At 55.6% G+C, this 18897-nt stretch overlaps 1 protein-coding gene across 1 annotated transcript; it reads left to right on the plus strand.

Annotated features, from left to right (window-relative positions):
- The first annotated feature begins 10736 nt into the window (after window positions 1-10736).
- SERPINE1 (serpin family E member 1) lies at window positions 10737-17994 on the plus strand. The gene is made up of 9 exons (XM_032430786.1): window positions 10737-10855; window positions 11435-11706; window positions 12313-12546; window positions 13083-13277; window positions 13888-14086; window positions 15030-15130; window positions 15247-15333; window positions 15903-15986; window positions 16326-17994. Exons 2-9 carry the CDS (start codon window positions 11436-11438, stop codon window positions 16361-16363), a joined length of 1209 nt encoding a protein of 402 aa, XP_032286677.1. The 5' UTR covers window positions 10737-10855; window position 11435; the 3' UTR covers window positions 16364-17994.
- The last annotated feature ends 903 nt before the right edge of the window (window positions 17995-18897 follow it).

An 18897-nucleotide genomic window follows, 5' to 3' on the forward strand; every position in this document is an offset into this window, starting at 1 on the left:
TCCCACTTTCCTTCTTTCACCCACTGTTCCTGCTGATCTTCCCCAAACAGGAACTGGGTTTGTGGAGAAGCCCAGCAGGCCTAGGGAGGCCCTGCAATTAACACAGACCTGGCGGGTGCCCATCCCCCCAAGTGCACCGCTACCCCGCACACCCACCCCCTCGCACACAAGCCCGCCCGGGCCAGCCGGCCAGCTGCAGCGCTAACACCCACTGGCAGGAAAGCCCTGTCACAGAGGGAGGGCAGGGGAGCCCCTGCCCCAGACCAGAGGTGACAGCCTTCCACCTGCTGCCCCAACTGAGGGCCTGATTCAGCCCGGAAACCAGCTCAGTGTGCCAGACACGACAGGACCTCCTCCCCTTACCTACAGCCCCTTGGGGTTCGCAGAAGTGACAACAGGGAGTTTCCGTGTTAGGGGCTTTCCATCCGGGATCTGCTGCTGCCTCCCTCCTCGGCCACTGCCGCAGAGTGCGTGGGGTGCCACTTCCTGAAAGGATAAACACTTGAAGACGTAGGTCCCCTGAGCCTGTCCTGAGCGCTTAGTCTACTTGATCCATCCAGAGCAGAATGGGTTCCTCAGCACGAGTCTAAAGCAGGAGCTCAGAATGAGAGGCCCCCCAAATTTCCTAGACCCCAAAGCTCTCCTGTTGGTCTCTCTGTAATTCCACTGGTGTCCCCTCTGAAGGAGCTAGATCTTGGAAATGTGACAGTTGCCCTTCTGCTTCCCCAGAGCGCCCGATCCTTTGACAGAGGTGGTCGGTGCAGGGCGGAGGGCTCAGGAGGCGGGAGAGGTCTCCAGCCGCAGGGCCCCAAGCTCCCGCCGACCCTGGCATGACCCACAGAGGCCGTCTGGGTCTGGGGCCAGCCCTCCAGGGTGGTGAGCTGGCAGGTTGGGCTGCACTCTGGGAAAGAGGGAGTATGCCTCAGGGAGCTAGTTGTCGGTTCAGGCTGTGAATAACGGGGGCCTCATCACCACCCCAGAGCTGCAGGGGCAGGAGTACCCGGCGCAGGGACTGACTAAGAGAGCAGGTCTGGGCGGGTGGGTGACGGGCAGGGAGCAGGGAGGCTCCACCAAGAACCTACACACAGGGCAAATCCTTCGGCCTGCTCTTTGGTGTTCTCCCTTCCCAGGCCCTTCTCCCCACATGACTCTGCTTTTCCAGGCTGACACGACCTCCCCGTCCTCTCCACTGGGCCCCTCTGCCTTATCGCAAAGATTGGGCCCCTGGACCCTTCGCTGCCTGCCCCAGGCCTCAGATCTCGCTTGGCTGGATGCCTGATTTCCTGTATCACTCAAGAGGCATTTGGCACACCCCTTCTCTGAAATCCTTGTCTTTATGACTGCCTTTCTCCAGAACAGGGCCCTAAATCCCTCCAGGGCCAGAGCCCTATCTCCAGCCCCAGCACATTTACCTGCCTCACGGGCAGAAAGGGCAATAAAAGCAGCTCTCCGTGAGAGCTTGCTGATGACAGTTAGGATAGTGACATCTTGCAGATCCAGTTCGCGGGCTGGCTCTCACAGGGGCCTTCCTGAGCATTTCATGTGTCCCTCTTCTAAGGCATTCGAGGCCCGTTCTGGCTTCTCTGGCCCTGAAGTTGAAGACAGTGCTTCCGTGCCTGGGACCAGCTTTTCATTTCCTCTCGGCCTTCTCCACCCATCTCAAAGTCGAGCCTGAAGTCCAGGGTCAACAGATAACCAGCCCACAAACATGAACGGCGCCCAGAAAGTGCTAACGGAGCAGATGGGTCAAAGGACAGTGTGGCACGTCCTCCTCCCCAGCCCCCTCCAGAGGCTACGGCTCCCTGTCACCAGGCGACCCAGGTTCAAGGCCTCGGGGAAGAGTCAGGCAGATTCTTTCTAGTGCGACGAGATCCCTTGCCTCCAAAAGCCACCTCGGAGCCACAAGGGTCTGAAATTGCACACCACTCGCTGGGGTGGTCTAAGGTTGTAATCTCGGTCCCAGGGAGGAGCCAGTGAAGACAAACCAGCATCCCAGGATTCTGATTCAAGATTCAAATCATCAGCGGTGCGCCTGGCTCTCAGGACTTTTCAAACGCTCCTGGGTAAGCCTGAGGTGAAGCTGGGGCGGACAGCCACTGGACCAAGACCAGAAAGTCACCATTCCCGAGCAAGTGTGGCCGGGGAGAGTGTGAAACCATCACGGCTTGAGTGGGAACCAGTTCCTTGCTCAGCAGCTGCTCTGGGGGAAGGAAGGAGCCAGGGGTGAGAAGGGGAGCTGTGGGTCATAGTAAGGGAGAAGCCTGGGCCCATCCTGGGTTGGGGGCTTAGGGAAACAGACGTGCAGGGGACCCCAGGGGGACAGCTGAAGCACTGAAAAACAGTATGGAGGCAGGTTAAGAGCTAGGGGTGCTGGAACCAGCTCCTCTCGTTAGCTGAGTGACCTCAAGCAAGAGATCCAGCACCCCTGTGTGTGGGTCTCCTGTGGATCGGGACAGTGCCACTCCTGGTCTCTGAGCCGGATGAGAATGAACGCAGCTACTGAGCGTACAACAGGGCCTGGCAGACAGCCACCCTTCTGCACAACTTAGCTAGCGGTACCGCTGCAGTATGGGGAAGGGACATTTCCCCCTAACCTCTAAAGAAGAGGCATACAGACCCCAGCGCCTTAGGAATGAATGGATGTGCAGGTCTGAAACTGCCTGAACCCATCAACAGGGGCGCCCACGTATCCAGACAGCCTGGCAGGGGTTTTCAGACGCTCAGCATCCTTCTTACCCCAGCCTCACCAGCGTGGGATGCTGCCATGCATCCCAGGGGCACTGCGGTGTTCTTGGGATGTCTCTTTCCATCTCTTTCAGCTGTCAGTTCTTCTGGGCTCTGAACAAAGAAGAAAGCTCGCCCTCTGGCAGGACACACAGTGGGGGACCATAAGCTGGCCTCCACACTGGCCTGGCTTCCTTCATCCCACATGGAGCTCCCACAGGCTCCGATCTCCACAAATCCTGCCCTAGAACCTAGAGTTGTCTTACTTGGTTTCCGGCAGCCCACTGGCCATTTGGGGCTGGGGCTATCCCAGCTTCGGCATGGCTGGTCTTCTTTGCCAAATACTCTTTCAGTTCTGCCTTTGGCCTCCCTCTGATCTTCCTGACCTTGACAGGAGATCCTGTTTTTCCCCTGTAAGAGCTCATCTGCCTTAGAAGGCCAGAAAGGGGGCAGGGGACCATTTCTCCCAGTTGTCCCAAAGCAGGACCCAGACCTCTAGCTTTCCATGCCAGCATCCCTACCTGGAAGACAGTTCATGATGGGGCTTCCCCAGGCTGGGGGTTGTTTACCTGCTTGGGGCAGGAAGGCCCTGTCCCTTTCCTTGCCCCCTTGCTCTCTGGAGGGTGACTCGGTCTCCCGTGTATTGTTTTCTTTCCGGTGGAATTTTGCTCTTGAGGACTCAGTGTTCTGTGTTACTACTCCACGGCTACCACCACCACCGGGCCTCACATCCTGGTTTCCTCCTGTCCAGACAGCCCTGGCCGCCGGCCAGGACCTCGACCATTCGTGGCGAGGACGGGGGTTGAGGACAGCGAAGGGGGAAGCAGGAAGCGGGAAGCTGACCATCCTCCTTGGTCAGGGCCTCGGGCCTCTTCTGTGGGGCCTGCAGTGTGTCCGCTGCGGGTGGGCAAGCCCTCCCCCACTGCGGTGGGCCGTGTGAGCCCAGGGAGCAAGCCTGGGGGGACACATGAGGAGGTTTCACACAGAAGGGAACACACCCTACGACCTGGGACTTCATAATCCCCAACTGGTTTCCCCTGAGATTTGGCGCAAGACACGCCCTGGCTCTAAGGGAGTCAAGGAGGCCTGCTAGACAGGCCAAGACTGAGGCCAGTCTCCAATGGGGGTCGCAGGGCAGGGGGCGGGGGTAGAGGCGATAGACAAGACTGTCCGGCCTGTGCCGACTCCCCTGCCCATGGCACTTCCCGTGGGGTTGCATAAGGTCAGGAGAAGGGGCAGGTGTGGATGGGGGTGGTACCTGCCTCCTCTTTGCTGCCCTAGACGCTGTCCCACACGGTGGCTCCAGGAAAGAGCCCAAGTGCGATTCCTGGGGTGTTAAATGCACCCCAGGTCAGCCTGCCCTGCCAGCCCCGGAGCCCTTGTCAGGTCTGAACTGCTTCACCTTGCCACCTCGGCTCCCTTCACCCCTGCAGCCCCGCTTCTCCCGCCAGCACCCCCACCCCCAAGGTAGAGCTGTGACGTGAATAAGTTACTCACTTTGCCTGCATCAGCCTTTACTCCCAGTCCTGCTATTTCCTGACACACTTGGGGCGGGGGGGGGGCGGGGGGCACAGCAAGGCCACCTAGGCAAGGGACTCAGGTATAATTCTGGGTCCTGGACGAGGAGAGACGGCAGGCACTACCAGCCTTAAGCACCTGCTTCAGAGCCAAGTTCTTAACACGGTGATCATGCTTTCCTCAGGCATCCACGGGAAGCCTGGTCCTCTCCTGCCAGTGCCAGACATGGGCCAGAACCCTTGGTGGCCTTCCTTGCCCCAGTGGGGGTCTTGTCCAACCCCACCTGCTGAGCTTCTGGGGTTCCTTACCTGAGGGCCCGATGAGCTGACCCCCCCCCCCCAGCACAGGAGTCCCAGTCTCCCCTTGGGAACCAAGGGGCTCAAGAGAGGACACACAGGAAGAAAAATGGAGAATACAAGTTTTTATTTTTATTTATTTATTTTTAAGTAGGTTCCATGCCCAGTGGAGCCCAACGCGGGGGTTGAACTCACGACCCTGAGATCAAGACCTGAGCTGAAGTCAAGAATCGGATGCTTAGCTGACTGAGCCACCCAGGCGCCCCAGAAATGCACATTTTAAAGTCAACTGAAACCTACGGACCACTTTCTCTGTATGGACAGATACACTCGATCACTTCACCCACGCCATCCTTTGAAATCCTAACGACACTATCACGAAAATGGCATCATCCTCCCCACCTTGCCAAAGAGAAAATGGAGGCTCAGAGGAACAAGGGAGGCTCCTGCTGGTCCTTGGGCCACGTCTGCCTCTTTCTACACAAGGCGTCTTGTTCCGAGCCGTGGTGTCTGTCTTAGTGAGATGGAAGCTCTAGGAAGGAAGTGTGATAACCAGAGCCAAGACTGTCTGGTCACACCAATAACCATCAGAGAATCCTGTGTCGAGAGAGAGCACCCTGCACCCATTCTCCCAGACCCAGCTGCAAATCCTGGGAAGGTGATGGGAAGGGTTGTGGGCCCTGGTATATCCAAGGACATCAGCAGCCCGAATGCCTTACTGCTCATCAAGGCAGCTGCTTACCGAGTAGCCCAGGGTGACTCAGATGGAAAGACATGCAGAGAGAGTCTGCTTCCATATGGCAAGGAAGTGAGGGCGAGGAATGGTCAGTGACTCGAGAGGCCCTTGACTCTCCGGTGGCAAATTCCATCTGTGTTGTATCACGTAGGCTGCTTCATCCCTGGGACCCCTGCCACCCACAGGTCCCCCACTGACCCGGGGTCACTGTCTCTCTGGGCATTTGCTCAGTAAAACAGTGGTGTCCAGGGCCAGGAACCAGACTAGAACAAAAACATCTATTTCAAGGAGCCAGAAGGCGGGTACAGAAAGAGCAGAGGCCTGCTCATCGTTGGGAGGGCAAGACAGAGACAAGAAGCCTCAGCCAGAAGAGAAAAAATTGCTCCCTGGAGAGGAAAGCGTGGAGAGAGGGTGGGCGTGTTTTTTTCCCTTCCCCCCATGTGGCTCTGGGCCCACCCCATCCCTACGGACCTCCCTGTTTCTCCGCCAAGGCCATGCTGTCTCTCTCCCTCATAACCCAGCACCAGTCCCTCTGCCTCTGGGGAGCCTCCCCCCCACCCCATTCGAGCCTGCGCCTGACAGCCTGGCCCACAACTTGGCATAGAGACAGTTTTATGTTTTAATCTAATGATCGCGTGCACATTAAATCTTCTGCTCCGGTAAATGTGTCTGTTCCTCCAGGGAGGGAGCAATGTCTATTTCTCTAAATCACGCCGACGAGCATTCATTGTCAATAAATATTTGGCCATCTTGGAGAAGCAAGATTCACACAACAGCCAGGGTAAAATAAAATAGGATGTGTCCAGAGAAAGTTACAAAGGGAGTTTCAGGAATTCAGAGAACGAGGAACCAGTTCTGGTAAGGATGAAAGAAGTGAATCAGAGCTGGACAATCCACATACATGAGTAAAGAGAAATGGAAGGTGGCCCTGGGGTGGCCCTGGAGTGCCCCACAGGCCTGCACTACCTTGTCCTGGCTGACCCCAGCAGACTCTGTGGTCACAGCTACCCCAGAAATTGCACACCCCACCCTTCCCTGCTCATCAGACTTCCCCTTATGGCCACACTGGGCCCCCCATTCGCTCCCTCTGCCTCTTTCCCCCAAGAGAGGAGGCTCATTCTTGCCTGGGGGGTGTAGGGGTTTTGGTGCTCATTGAACAGCGACATTATGAGAGAGCCCCCAAGGGGATACTGCACCTTGGGCCCCCCAGGACATAAAAATCAATGAGACATGGCGACAGCACAGTAAGCTCCCCAAGTACAGACATGACCGCGGGACAGGGGAAGTGTGTGCAAGGGGTGAAGGGTATGGGGACTCGACAAGGGATCGGGGATGTGGATGGCAGAGAATGGGTCAAGAGGGCTAGGACTAGAAGAGTCGGTCAAGCTCAGTTTGGTTTTTACCTTTTACTAAAACAAGCTCCCCTCCTTCCCAGTATGTTCGGGGGATCGGGACAAGTGTCGAATGTCAGGGAGGTCCACGTGTGACTCCACAGCCCAGACAGCAAGATCTTCCTAAGATCTAAAATCTGCAAAATCAGCCAGGAGTTGCCCATCAGGTCGGGGGCGGAAGTGGGAAGATCTGGTCCGGAGCGGACAAGGGGGGCTGGCATTTGATGCCAACACTCACCCCAGGCCAAGGGAAGCGAACAAGAACATCTAACATCAAGAAGCTTGCATTGTATCAAGATTAACAGCTCAAGCCGTCTGAGTTCCTGTTCTGGCTCTGTCCCAACCAAGCGTGGCTGGCTGCCACTTAGTGAGAGCCTAGAACACGCCACACGCTCACAGACAACATTCCATTGAATCCCGACAACCTCGAAAGATGGGGCTCATTCTCAACCTCTCTATAAACTGTCATCTACATGCCTATCTACAAAAAAGAAAACCGAGGCATCCGAAGGTTAAGTTTTGCCTAAGGACACACAACCAGCAAGGTTTCAGATCCGCGTGCCTGGGCGGGTCTGACCACTGCAGTGACCGCTCTTTTCCCCCACCGGACGGCGCCGTGTGGCCTCACACACCTCACGCCCCCTCTGTGGACCTCAGGGCCCTGGCCTGCGAATTTGGAGGACCAGACTAAATGGTTCTCAGTGCCCCCTGCTCTGAAACACTGGGATAGAACTGCAGAAAAGAAGCAGCCGCGGACAAGCAGGGCTGGGGCTAGGAGATGGGTTGGGGGCTTGCCCTTCTGCCTTCTTCAGGCTATAGGTTTATAGGAGTTTAAGGAAAGAAGGCCTGCAGTGGCCGGAGAAGGGAGAGGGGTTGTGGAGGAGGAGGGGACATAGGGCATGGCACCAGTGTGAAAAGGGACCCTGGACACGCCAAGGTGGCCCATCTCTGTCGGGGTCCCAGGGGCATGATCTTAAGCAAGCAGAGGCCAGGAGACAGGGCACTCACTCCAGCTCACTCTGGGGAGAGGGGCCGAGCCAGGCCAGCCCAAACACAGGCTATTTTTGGTGTTGTGTTGTTTGGAGAGCAACCAGGCCAGAAATAGTGCTGTGAGTTAGTAGGACCCTGTCTTGCTCCCACCCCCTGCTCTCCCAGTGAAATCACCAAGAATCGGGAGGCCGGCTCCAACATTCCAGGGAGCCTGTGTAACTGATAGGGGGCAGCGCTTTCCTCCCCACAGGAAGACTTGGAGCACAGCATTTGACTGTAAAAGGGCTTCTGCAAGAGGAGAAGCCAAGGAAGGGGGACTGAGTCAGAGAGAGCGGAAGAGAGAGAGAGGGAAAGTGGGAGAGATCTCCCGTGGCCGAGACTAGGGGCAGAGACCTGCTGACCAAGGATTGAACAGGGAAGTCAAGAAGAGGGAGTCCCAGGAAGAGAAAGGGAAAGTGAAAAGGCCAGTGGGTGGTGGTGTTGGGAGAGCAAAGGAAAAGCAAAGAGGAAGAGAGGGGAGCAGGCCAGAGGGCAGCTGGAAGCCAGGAGGTGAAGGGTTTCGGGGAAGACCCGCTGCTCTGAGGCCAGAAGCGAACCAGGGCTGCTGGGGTTTGTGGGCGTGGGATGGGGGACAGTCACGGAAAGTGTGACTCTGGTCTAGTCACGAACCACCTGCTGATGGACAGATAGCAATATCTTTCCCAATTGGTTGGAACTGAAACTTCCCCAGAAATCCACACTCTTATAACTCACCCTCTTATCTCTGACACTCTGGGAATCAGAGATGGAGCAATTTCAAAAGCAGGGACTTTTCTCTTTCTGTCTGTTTGACCCGTTACAAAAGAGCCACGGCTTGAGCAAGGTGATTGAATCAAGGCTGTTCGCTTGGGGTTCAGGAAAAGGAGGGAAAATGATGGCTTCTTGAGTCAGGATGGATTCTGAGAAGGGAAGTCCGTCCGGGGGCAGCGGGAGATCCGGCTGCACCGTGATGTGTGGAAGGTCTCCACAGGGCAGACAGGGTGGAAGCAAGCCCTGACCACACAGAGGAGTGACAGGGACCACGGTCAAGTCTGGGTTTAGATCACCTAGCGGCCCTAGCTCTTCAGAAAGTCAAAGGAAGAGTCAGAAACCCCAGCATGGGACCCAGTGACACTGGGCCTTGCCTCAGTTTCTAATTCACACCTACCAGATACCTATGAGTTCCCTCCAGTTTGGAAAAAACCCTTTATTAAGTCGGCCCTTTGTGTTTCCAACATAAATCGTGTCCCCACTCTCCCCAACAGGACATAGAGCTGCTCCCTTCCATACCTGGGAACAGAGTGTCTTTTCTGGAATGGTGTCAGGATCATCCATCAGGTCCAGGAGCAGGGATGGAACCAGTCACTGCACTGGCAGGAGCCAGCCTGTCCACAGAAAACAGCAGGGGCTTTTACGGCTAAGGCCTGGTGGGGCGAGGGACGACGGCTCCCAGTATGGCCAACGGAAGAAGGGAAGGAGGCTCAGCTCCAGCGGCTGCAGAGGATGGGCAGCGGGGTGCCTCCAGGGACCCGCTTTCAGCCGCTTCTCCACCCACTGCCCTGCTAGCTTGGGGCTTGGCTCTCCCAACCCCTCGTCCCCCTTGAGCCCCCAGGGGTAGAGGGCAGGGCACTGGGGGCGTTTCCAGGGGTAGGAGATGGATTGAGGGCTGCACTTCTGTCTCCACTTGAGAGAGGTCAGGGGTAACCACCTCCTCATGCTTAACCACTCTCTCAGGGACTCCAAACCAGACCAGCAGAGGAAAAGGACATAAACAAGAAGTTACATGGAAACGGTCCTGTACTGGAAAAGGGTGGGTGATCCTAACTTTCCAACTGAGGTTTGCTCTTCTTTCCCTACCGCCCCCTCCCCACTTGACTCCCAGGGACAACAGAGAAAACAAACGGAGGCGGAGACAGAGTACAAGTGGGAAAAGCCGGCCAGCTGTTGTTGCCCTTGGCATCTGCTTACTGAAAAATCCAAAACAAATATCCCGACGCTTCCACCCACTTAAATTTCCTGTGATTCTGCTATCGGCTGTCTCCGAGGATACTCCCAGTCGAACCCCATCACCTACACCAAGCAAGACAGTGTGTGGACCAGCAGGTCAAGGGCTTCATCTCCCCACCCAGCTACCCCCTCTGCCCACAACAGCCTGGGCACGTGGCCTGACCCCGTCGAGCCCCCAGGTGCCCGAGTCCGGTCCCACACACCAACTCCCACCTTTCTAGCATCGTTGGGTCACTCCTCCACCTCCAAGCCCAATGGCCTAGAGGCACACCCCACAAACCCGCCACAAATTGACTCTCTCACTGGTGCTCCGGCCCTGCGGGTGTCTGTGTCTCGAGGAAAGGATAAGGTGTACTTCTCCCCAGGCTCCTAATTCCTTGCCAAGACTTTACCCCGTTAATCCCTGGCCCCTTTCATCCTCCATCACCCCACCCAGCACACTCAAACCCCCTCCAGACACGGCTGTTGGCACCCAAGAGAGCCCTGGAGGCACTGCGAGAGTCTGAACACGTGGGAGAATCATCAGCTGTGTATCATCGACGGGCTGGCGGGCCCTCGGCAGGGAAGAGGGAAAAAACAGAAGGGAGTCCTCTGCGTGCTCATGTCCTAGACAGTCAAAACCCAGACAATCAAATGGCACACTCTGTGCCCTCTGGCCACTGGGATGAGGCCAAGAGGAGGGAGGCGACCTGTTTTCTCCAAAAGAAAAGGAAGAATGTAAACAGGGGAAGGTCATCGCAAACACCGGGTATTTGGGCTGGCCCTGCCCGGGGTCAACCTGGCAGATCATCCCAAAAGAGAGGGACACAGGCAGAAGGTAGCAAGTCCAGGGAGGCCCTTGGGCCAAGGCAAGCAGGGTTTGCCCCGTTGTTCCCGACCCCTCTCGCACACGAACACACACATGCCTCAGCCAGTTTGGCAGAGGGAGGTGCGGAGGGGGCCTGGCCGGACTTCCAGAGCCAGAAAGTGGGTGGGGCTGAGCCATGAGTTCATCTATTTCCTGCCCACGGCGGTATAAAGGGAGGCAGCAGGCTCCCGAGGAACACAGCTGCGTCTGGCTGCAGGGCCAAGAGCACCGTCGAGAAAGCCACACCCCCTCTGGGGCAGCAGAATCACCACCGTCAGCAGCAGCAACAGGACAGACGCCTATCACAAGGCACCTTTGAGAACTTCAGGTAAGAGAGAAATTAAAAAAAAAAACCAACGCTCCATCTCTTCCTCGGGTTAAGGCGAAGAACGCCCCTCCGCGAAATGCCCTCCGTCCACGATCCCCGCTTTTCTTCTTTTCTCCCCCTGCTGGAGACCTGCAGACCTGAGTTGACGGAGGGTGGCCCCACCAACAACCCCACCACCCAGAAACAACGGCCTGGATTCTCGGTCCTTCTGCATCAGGACACCCTGCCCACCTCTGGAAAGGGGCTTTTCATGCCCGCTAATTTGAATGAATGAAGGGTTGTGAAAGCATTAGAAGAGAATTAAAAGCATTATGCAAATCAAAGGCGTTAGTATAATCTGGCCTTTTGTTCCGCCCCCCCCCCCCCAAGGGAGAGACACTGTAGGGTGCTGCCAGGGGTTTGGGAGAGTCCCACAGGTGGAACTGCGCTTAAGACTCCCTGGGGCTGAGACGGAGGGGACAGGCTCAGAATCGGGGCCGTCAGGGTTCCTTAAGGACTCTCGCCCCCGTGTTCATGCATCACGCCACCCGCCCGTCTTCCAGAACTCTCCGCTCACCAGATCCTTTCTGCTTGCTCTAGGATGCGGATGTCTCCAGTCTTTGCCTGCCTAGCCCTGGGCCTGGCCCTCGTCTTTGGTGAAGCGTCGGCATCCCGCCCCCGCCAGACTGGGGCGGTGCAACTGGCTACAGACTTCGGAGTGAAGGTGTTTCAGCAGGTGGCACTGGCCTCCAAGGACCGCAACGTGGTTTTCTCCCCCTATGGGGTGGCCTCAGTCCTGGCCATGTTGCAGCTGACAACAGCAGGAGAGACCCGGCAGCAGATCCAAGAGGCCATGCAGTTCCAGATTAATGGTGAGAGATGGGGCAGAGCCGGGGTCGGGCGTTCACCCCGTCTTCTCGGGACAGGGGCGTCACCAACCGGAAACAGGGGGAGGGCCAGTTCCTGCGCCACATCTCCCCCGCACACCCTGCCTCACTGGGCCCTGGGTCCGTCACCGGGGGTACAGGCCAGGGGACGTGGCGTAAAGCAGATGTGCCTTACCACTTATTAACTGCATGACCTTCATGCCCCGTGGACCTGTTTCCTCATCTGCAAAATGGGGACAATAAAATTATCTCCCACACAGAGCTGCTGTAGGGATTCAATCGAATTATGCGGGTGAAATGCTTCTCATCGCTATTATTCTGATAAGAAAAAAATGTAGGGTTCAGAACTTAAAAGCAGAGAAAAATATTCTAACCCACAAAAGGGTCAGGACCTGAGATTTTTGAGGAAAAGAGGGAGACGCAGAAGAGATTAAGGTTTGGAAGGAAATCTCCCTCCATAGACCCCTGGGGGAGCAGAAGAGCCCCATCCAGATGGGCAGGATTGGGCCTCCCATGGGGGAAGTTGGCCCAACTCGGGGGCCCTTGACTCAACGTAAGCTGATGTGTCCTTTCTGTCCTGTCCGGGCACAGAGGAGGGCATGGCCCCTGCCCTCCACCAGCTGTACAAGGAACTCATGGGGCCGTGGAACAAGGATGAGATCAGCACTGCCGATGCCATCTTCGTGCAGCGGGATCTGAAGCTGGTCCGCGGCTTCATGCCCCACTTCTTTAGGCTGTTCCGGACCACAGTCAAGCAGGTGGACTTCTCCGAGGTGGAGAGAGCCAGGTTCATCGTCAACGACTGGGTGAAGAGACACACAAAAGGTGAGCCGGTAGGGAGAGGAGGCTGGGCCCGAGGGCCTGCAGAGGAAGGGGATCTGGAAACAAATCTCCAGCATCCCAACCTCTCCCCAGCAGTGTGCTCTTCTCTGTAGATGGGTCAGGCGCTTTAAGAATCAGAGCATCTTTGTTTTCATAAGTAGGCCATCTCACGAACCACCTCTAAGGGCAGCCCTAAAAAGTGCTGTGAGTTGTCATAAGAACGGTTACGACCACAAGAAGAATACACAGCTCTCTCAGCCTCCAGCTTAGGGAGCAAAGTAAGGGAGGACTCACTCTCTGCGTCTGATCCTGGGCAGGATCCCAGGGCCAGAGCGTGTGCTGAGCGGGAAACCCTCCCGAGACTCCTGGGAAGATGGAACAGGTTGAACACAGCTAGACTGTGTTCAGTTACGCCCCCAGTCTGCCTCCTGACCGGATCCCCTCAGAGACACACACATCCAATCTGAGGACCGAAGGGAACCCGCTAAGAGGATTAAAGCCTATCTAGCCCCCTCACGGCTCACCTGGCTTTCTCGTAGGCATGATTGGTGACTTACTGGGCAGAGGGGCCGTGGACCAGCTGACGCGCCTGATGCTGGTGAATGCCCTCTACTTCAACGGCCAGTGGAAGACACCCTTCCCCGAGTCGGGCACCCACCACCGCCTCTTCCACAAATCCGACGGCAGCACCGTCTCTGTGCCCATGATGGCTCAAACCAACAAGTTCAACTACAGTAAGTTCAAGACCTCCTTCCAAAAGTCCCACCACTACTATACCTCATCCCCCTGGGAGGTTCCCTTTCCGGGGGAGGAGAAAACCCCGAATGTAGCCCAGCTTTGCCAAAGACTCCCCAAGCAGAAGCTGTTGGGATAACGGGAGCAGCCGAAAGTAGCTTTAGCTCATGCGAGAGGAAGCTGACATCCAGGAAGTCCCTCGAGCCCGCCTATGACCACGTGACCCCGGTCTCTGGTCCCTGAGTGTTTCTAGTGTGATTACAAGGGGGGGGGGGGGGGGGGGAGCGGGGGCTCACAAATCCTGCTGGGGGCAGGCCTGTGTGGAAGTTGAGCTGAAGGAGAGAAGACTCGGAATGAGTTAGTGGCTGAGTGTGGGGGAGAGGGGGGTGAAGGCCAAGAAGGCCCAAAGGAGACAGAGTTACCAGAAGACACTGAATTGGCAGAAGAGAAGGGAAATGGGGATTAAAAAACTCTGACTGGGGGAGCCTCCAAAGCCCGGGTAGAAAGCTGGCTTCCAGACAGAGGAGATAGAACTCGTTGCAAACCCAGTGCTGGGTGAGAACCAACAAGAGGAGTCATCTTCAGTGTGCCAATCTGCTGTCTTCGCAGCCGAGTTTTCTACCCCCGACGGCCGTTACTACGACATCCTGGAATTGCCCTACCACGGGGACACTCTCAGCATGTTCATTGCTGCTCCTTATGAGAAAGAGGTGCCTCTCTCTGCCCTCACTGACATCCTGGATGCCCAGCTCATCAGCCAGTGGAAAGGGAATATGACCAGGCACCTCCGCCTCCTGGTTCTGCCCAAGTAAGTCACCCCTCGCTCTCACCACCCTTGCCAACGCCCAACCCCCTCTACCTGCCCCCTTCCCATCCCGCAGGGCTCCCTGAAAGGACCACCCCCTCATCGAGTTTCCCAAATGTGACATTTGTAGGGCAGGGACGTGTGTGGGAAGCTGATGGGAAACACTCCGGCCTGGGTTTGATTAAGATTCCTCTCATCCTCCCTCCTCCTGTTTCCACTGGAGGGCAGCGGGGAATTTTTCTAGACCATGCCCCCACACTTACCACCCTCAGAATACCCAGCCAAAGCCAGCCAAAGGAAGAGCCGGAGAAATGGTGGAGGTGGGGGGGATAGATCGGCCTGTGAAAGACCCTCTCCCACCCGCATCGGCTCAAGTCAACATCCAAACAATGGAGACAAAAGGAGCCGAGCAGCTTCTTTCTAGCTGGCTTCCAACCAAGCAGATTTTAAAAATCCTTCTGCAGAACCACAGAGGGTGGAGAAGGCTGAGGCTGGGTCATTCCAGAATTACAGGAAGCCTCCCACCACACTTACCCCAATTTCCAGATGCTTTAATGCCAGGCCTGGGGAAAGGGGAGAATTTAGCTGGTTTGCGGGCTCTTGCCCCTCCCTGGCCCCCAGCCCTAGAAAGTGAAACCCGAGCTAATGAGAGCCCTGATGGGAAGCAGGGGGAGCCCAAAGCCTCTCTGCTGGAGTCCTCTTCAGAATTAGCTCCCAGAAACACAATCTACAGATCAGGTTCCAGGGGGTGGGGAGATGGCAGAGAATGTTCATTTCTATTAGGCCTTACACACAGATTTGAAAAGACGAGCCTCCCTCCACTTCCACATCTGTCCCCATCCTGTCGGGCCAGCCAGCCAGCCCAGGGAGGGGATACGATGTCAGGGACTGGGAGAGGCCGCAAGGGGCGGCCTGAGCTTGAGCTGTTTCCTGCTCCTGTTCCCAGGTTCTCCCTGGAGAGCGAAGTCAACCTCCGGGGGCCCCTGGAGAACTTGGGGATGACTGACATGTTTAGGCCAAACCAGGCGGACTTCTCGAGTCTTTCAGGTAGGAGATTTTCCTTTCACTTTCTTCCGCTGGTGGACTGTGGGGCCCCTAAGAGACAAAGGAGTGTGTCCCTGAGAACCCCAGCTGATCTGCCCTCGGATCCACTTGTGTTTCAGATCGAGAGGGACTGTATGTGTCCCAGGCACTGCAAAAAGTGAAGATCGAGGTGAATGAGAGTGGCACGGTGGCGTCTTCCTCTACAGGTGAGTCAGGTTCAGGTGAGGCCTGGTGGGTCTCAGCCCAGGACTTCCAGGAGGGGCCCACATCTGGGATGGACCCCACGGCTCTGCTCTACCAGCCTCTTGCCTCTCCCCATGGAGCGGCACCCCCCCCCCGCCCCCGGTGCCAAGGGCATCACCCCAACCCAACCAGAGTTTCTCAGCCTAGAAGGTGAGCCCACTTGGCCTGGGAGCCCAGTCCCTCACCCGATGGCTCCAGAGGTCCCTTGAAGGTGAAAAGCCCCCCCCCCCCCCAGGAAGCCTGGCTTCTCACGGTGGCTAGTCAGCTTAAGGAACTGGCTCACCAAGACGCTCTAAAATGGCTCACCTAAATGGCTGTGAGGAGTGGATAGATCTCTAGGAAACTCCTGGAGGAAACCAGGCCTCTGAGAACTTCCCTAAACCGTTCAGGTTCACGGCCAGGAGAACAACCAAGCCTCCTAGTCACCCCGCAGGGCTGCCATCAGAAGGCTGGTGTCAGGGGATTCCTGATGACCAGTCCAGGCGCCAGTGCCCAGTCCCCCTGTTCTAGATCATTGTTCCTTCTCTCTTAGCCATCATCGTCTCAGCCCGAATGGCCCCCGAGGAGATCATCATGGACAGACCCTTCCTCTTTGTGGTGCGGCACAACCCCACAGGTGAGCCGGGGCCGTGATGCTCCGCTGCCCTCTCCCCCACCCCCGCCCCATTTTCTCACCTCAGGCACCAGTCTAGACAGGTGTAGACACTCCCTCCTACCCCAATAGGACTCCAGACAAAGAATCCATAGCTCTGCTCCACCTCTTCCATTCAGGGACGATGCTCTGTCACCAGCAGAGCACCGTGCCAGGACCCCAGCCCTAGCTTAGTCACAACAGCAGCTGGGACTCCAGACAGCTCACTCACGCTCTCACATCTCAGTTCATCCATAAACATGGGGCTGGGTGAGCTGTGCCCTTTCTTCCCGTTCTCATCTCCCACGCTTCTTCCGTCCTCAGGCACGGTCCTTTTCATGGGCCAAGTGATGGAACCCTGACCGTGAGAAAAGCAGCCCTCATCTGGGACAGAACTGGAGATGTATCCGAGAAAGAAGGAACTCCAAAGGGGAAATATATATATATATATTTTAATTAATTTTTATGGAGGAAAAAAAAGGCATTTGCCTTTTTTTTTTTTTAAGAAAAAAAAAGGTAAATCTTTCAAATCTGCCTCCCAGACCTCAGCCTCTCCCAGGAGTGGGGAAGAGGACCTTTCAGTAAAACTCTCTCATGGAGCCCCCAGGACAGACTCCGAAGCACAGCTGGGTCTCCACACCAGACTGTAAAACTCTGTACAACCCACCAGCTTCTGCCCAGCGCTCTGCCCCTCCGGGTCTTCGGACCTGGACCCCGCTGAGACCCTGGCAGGATGGCACCCCAAGGCTTATGGGAGCTTTTGTGTGCTTGGTAGAAACGATTTGTGTTCCAGTCACGTTGCTGTCACTCTCACACTGTCTTCCACTGCTAAGGAGGCTGGCGGCGAGCCAAAGGCCAGTGGGAGAGGCGCCCTTCCAGCTCGAGGTCTGTGCTGCCCCAGCTCAGAGGTCACGCGGATGGGCAGCGCCCCTGCCCACCCCGTGTGGAAACCCGCCCTGACCTGGCCGTCTCCCTCCCGAGAAACAGTGTGCATATGTTCTTTTGGAGTGTAGGTGACTTGTTTACTCATAGGAGCGGGTTTCTGCTTCCCACTAACTTTATTTTGCAGGAATGGAGGAAGAAAAGTGAGATGTGTGCCTGGCTCTTGGCTCTCAACTCCTGGTGGGGAGGATGGGACGCCAGGGGTGTGCTTCAGTATTTATTACATCCTCGTCCTTGTGTGCTTGTGAGAGAGAAAGAGGATGCTCAAGAAAAACGTATTATATGAACTTGCTTGTAATGTTCCCTGGTGGTCTGTGTCTTGCATCTCAGGAGTCTGGCCCCTTGACTAGCTGCCCCTCTGGGCGGCAAGCGTGGTGGGGCCCACACTGCCACCTTGTGGCTTCCCGAGCCCGATGGCTCCTCTCCCTTCCTGGCCCTTCCACTTGATGGCTAAGACCCCCGCCAAGATTATCCACCTTTAGGGACCAAAAGGATGTGGTGGGTCAGAGAGACTACAGCGAGGACAGAGTGGTTTCAAAATTTTCCAATATATTTAGGAACAGGAGAGCAAGGGGCTGCACGACCTAGCAGGACAGAACTTTCCCCAATTACAGGGTGATTCACAGCCGCATTGGTGACTCACTTCGATGTGTCATTTCCGGCTGCTGTGTGCGAGCAGTGGACACGTGAGAGAGGGGGAGAGAGATTGAGAGAGAGAGGAGAATGAGAGAGACCATGAGCTCGGACTTAACTACCCTAGCTAGATAATCTTTCTGAAAACCAGCAAGCTAGAGGCCATGGTATGAAGACCAATTTGTTAAAGAATTGCACATAGATGTCGAATGAATGAATGTAATCCAAATAGGACCCTAATAACCTCCCTCCCCCACCCCCGTGCTCTTCAGTGAAAAATCTTTGTTCTTTGTTTGTTTGTTTCTCGTAATGCACTGGACATGACAGCTACACACAGTACCCATAAGGATACCCAAATGTGGGGTCCAACATTCTTGAAGTTGTGTTGAATCATATGCTTTTTCACTTTTGATATATAAACAAGTAAAATATTTTTTAAAAATAATAAAATAAATTAATTAAAATATTCCAAAAGAGTCCCTGTCTTTACTTTCCACATTTCACACAGTACAAAATCAGAATTCCATCAGTCCATAGACTTCTCCACTAAAGGGGATCTTTACGCCCACAAGCCCAAGGCACGGAGACTTGCCCCGGGCAAGTCCCCGGGGCTGACCATGGGGCCTCTGCAAGAAGGCCCATGGGACATGTTGTGCAGGGTGAAATTCTCCCCCTGGGTGTCACCCTCAAAAAGGAAAGAGGGGTCCCTCAAACACCTTCCACCTGCCCTGACACCTGCTCATGCGCACTGTCCCTGTGGGCTCCCATCTCCGTTCATGCCATTGCCTTCCCTGTCAAATGCCCCCACCCCTGCGCCTACCCCACTCCCCACTTCTCAAAACCCAGACCAAGTCCGGCTCCTCAACCTGGTGTTCCCCATGGGTCTGGTCCACACCATCACTCTCTACTTGGCATTTAACAAGATTTCTTTTTCCGGGTGTGAAACAGTGCTCGTATTCATGTGTGCTCTTTAACTTTGAGTGTGTTACCCTCACCATCCCCATGTACAGATCGGGTTCCTTTGAAAACAAGGCTCTTTTGTGATATAGACTCTCTTAATATCCTCCTGAAAACGACATCCTGGAAAGTCTTTTATTCTCTTCCTCTAGTTTCATGAAGGCTCTTGCCAGGGGACATACCTCCCCCAATTAGTTTCTGTTCATATCTTCAAAAAAATCATCTTTTAAACTGAAAAAAATACCAAGAATTAGCTGTCGAAACTATATGCTGTCCAGCTCCAGAACCCTAAAGATAGGATTGATAGATCCAGCCCCCTGGAAACCTAAGTCTCTCTCTCTTTTTAATTTTTATTTCTTTTAAG

The sequence above is a fragment of the Phoca vitulina genome, unplaced genomic scaffold, assembly GCF_004348235.1.
Source record: "Phoca vitulina isolate PV1807 unplaced genomic scaffold, GSC_HSeal_1.0 scaffold45, whole genome shotgun sequence".
NCBI classification, from domain to species: domain Eukaryota; kingdom Metazoa; phylum Chordata; class Mammalia; order Carnivora; family Phocidae; genus Phoca; species Phoca vitulina.

What these genes read in the sequence shown, in the direction of transcription:
- SERPINE1 (XM_032430786.1), top strand. Translation starts at nt 11,436, where the DNA reads ATGCGGATGTCTCCAGTCTTTGCCTGCCTAGCCCTGGGCCTGGCCCTC. An exon ending in AACCAACAAGTTCAACTACA is followed by an intron (nt 13,278 to 13,887) that starts GTAAGTTCAAGA and finishes CTGTCTTCGCAG; the next exon opens with CCGAGTTTTCTACCCCCGAC. An exon ending in CGCCTCCTGGTTCTGCCCAA is followed by an intron (nt 14,087 to 15,029) that starts GTAAGTCACCCC and finishes TCCTGTTCCCAG; the next exon opens with GTTCTCCCTGGAGAGCGAAG.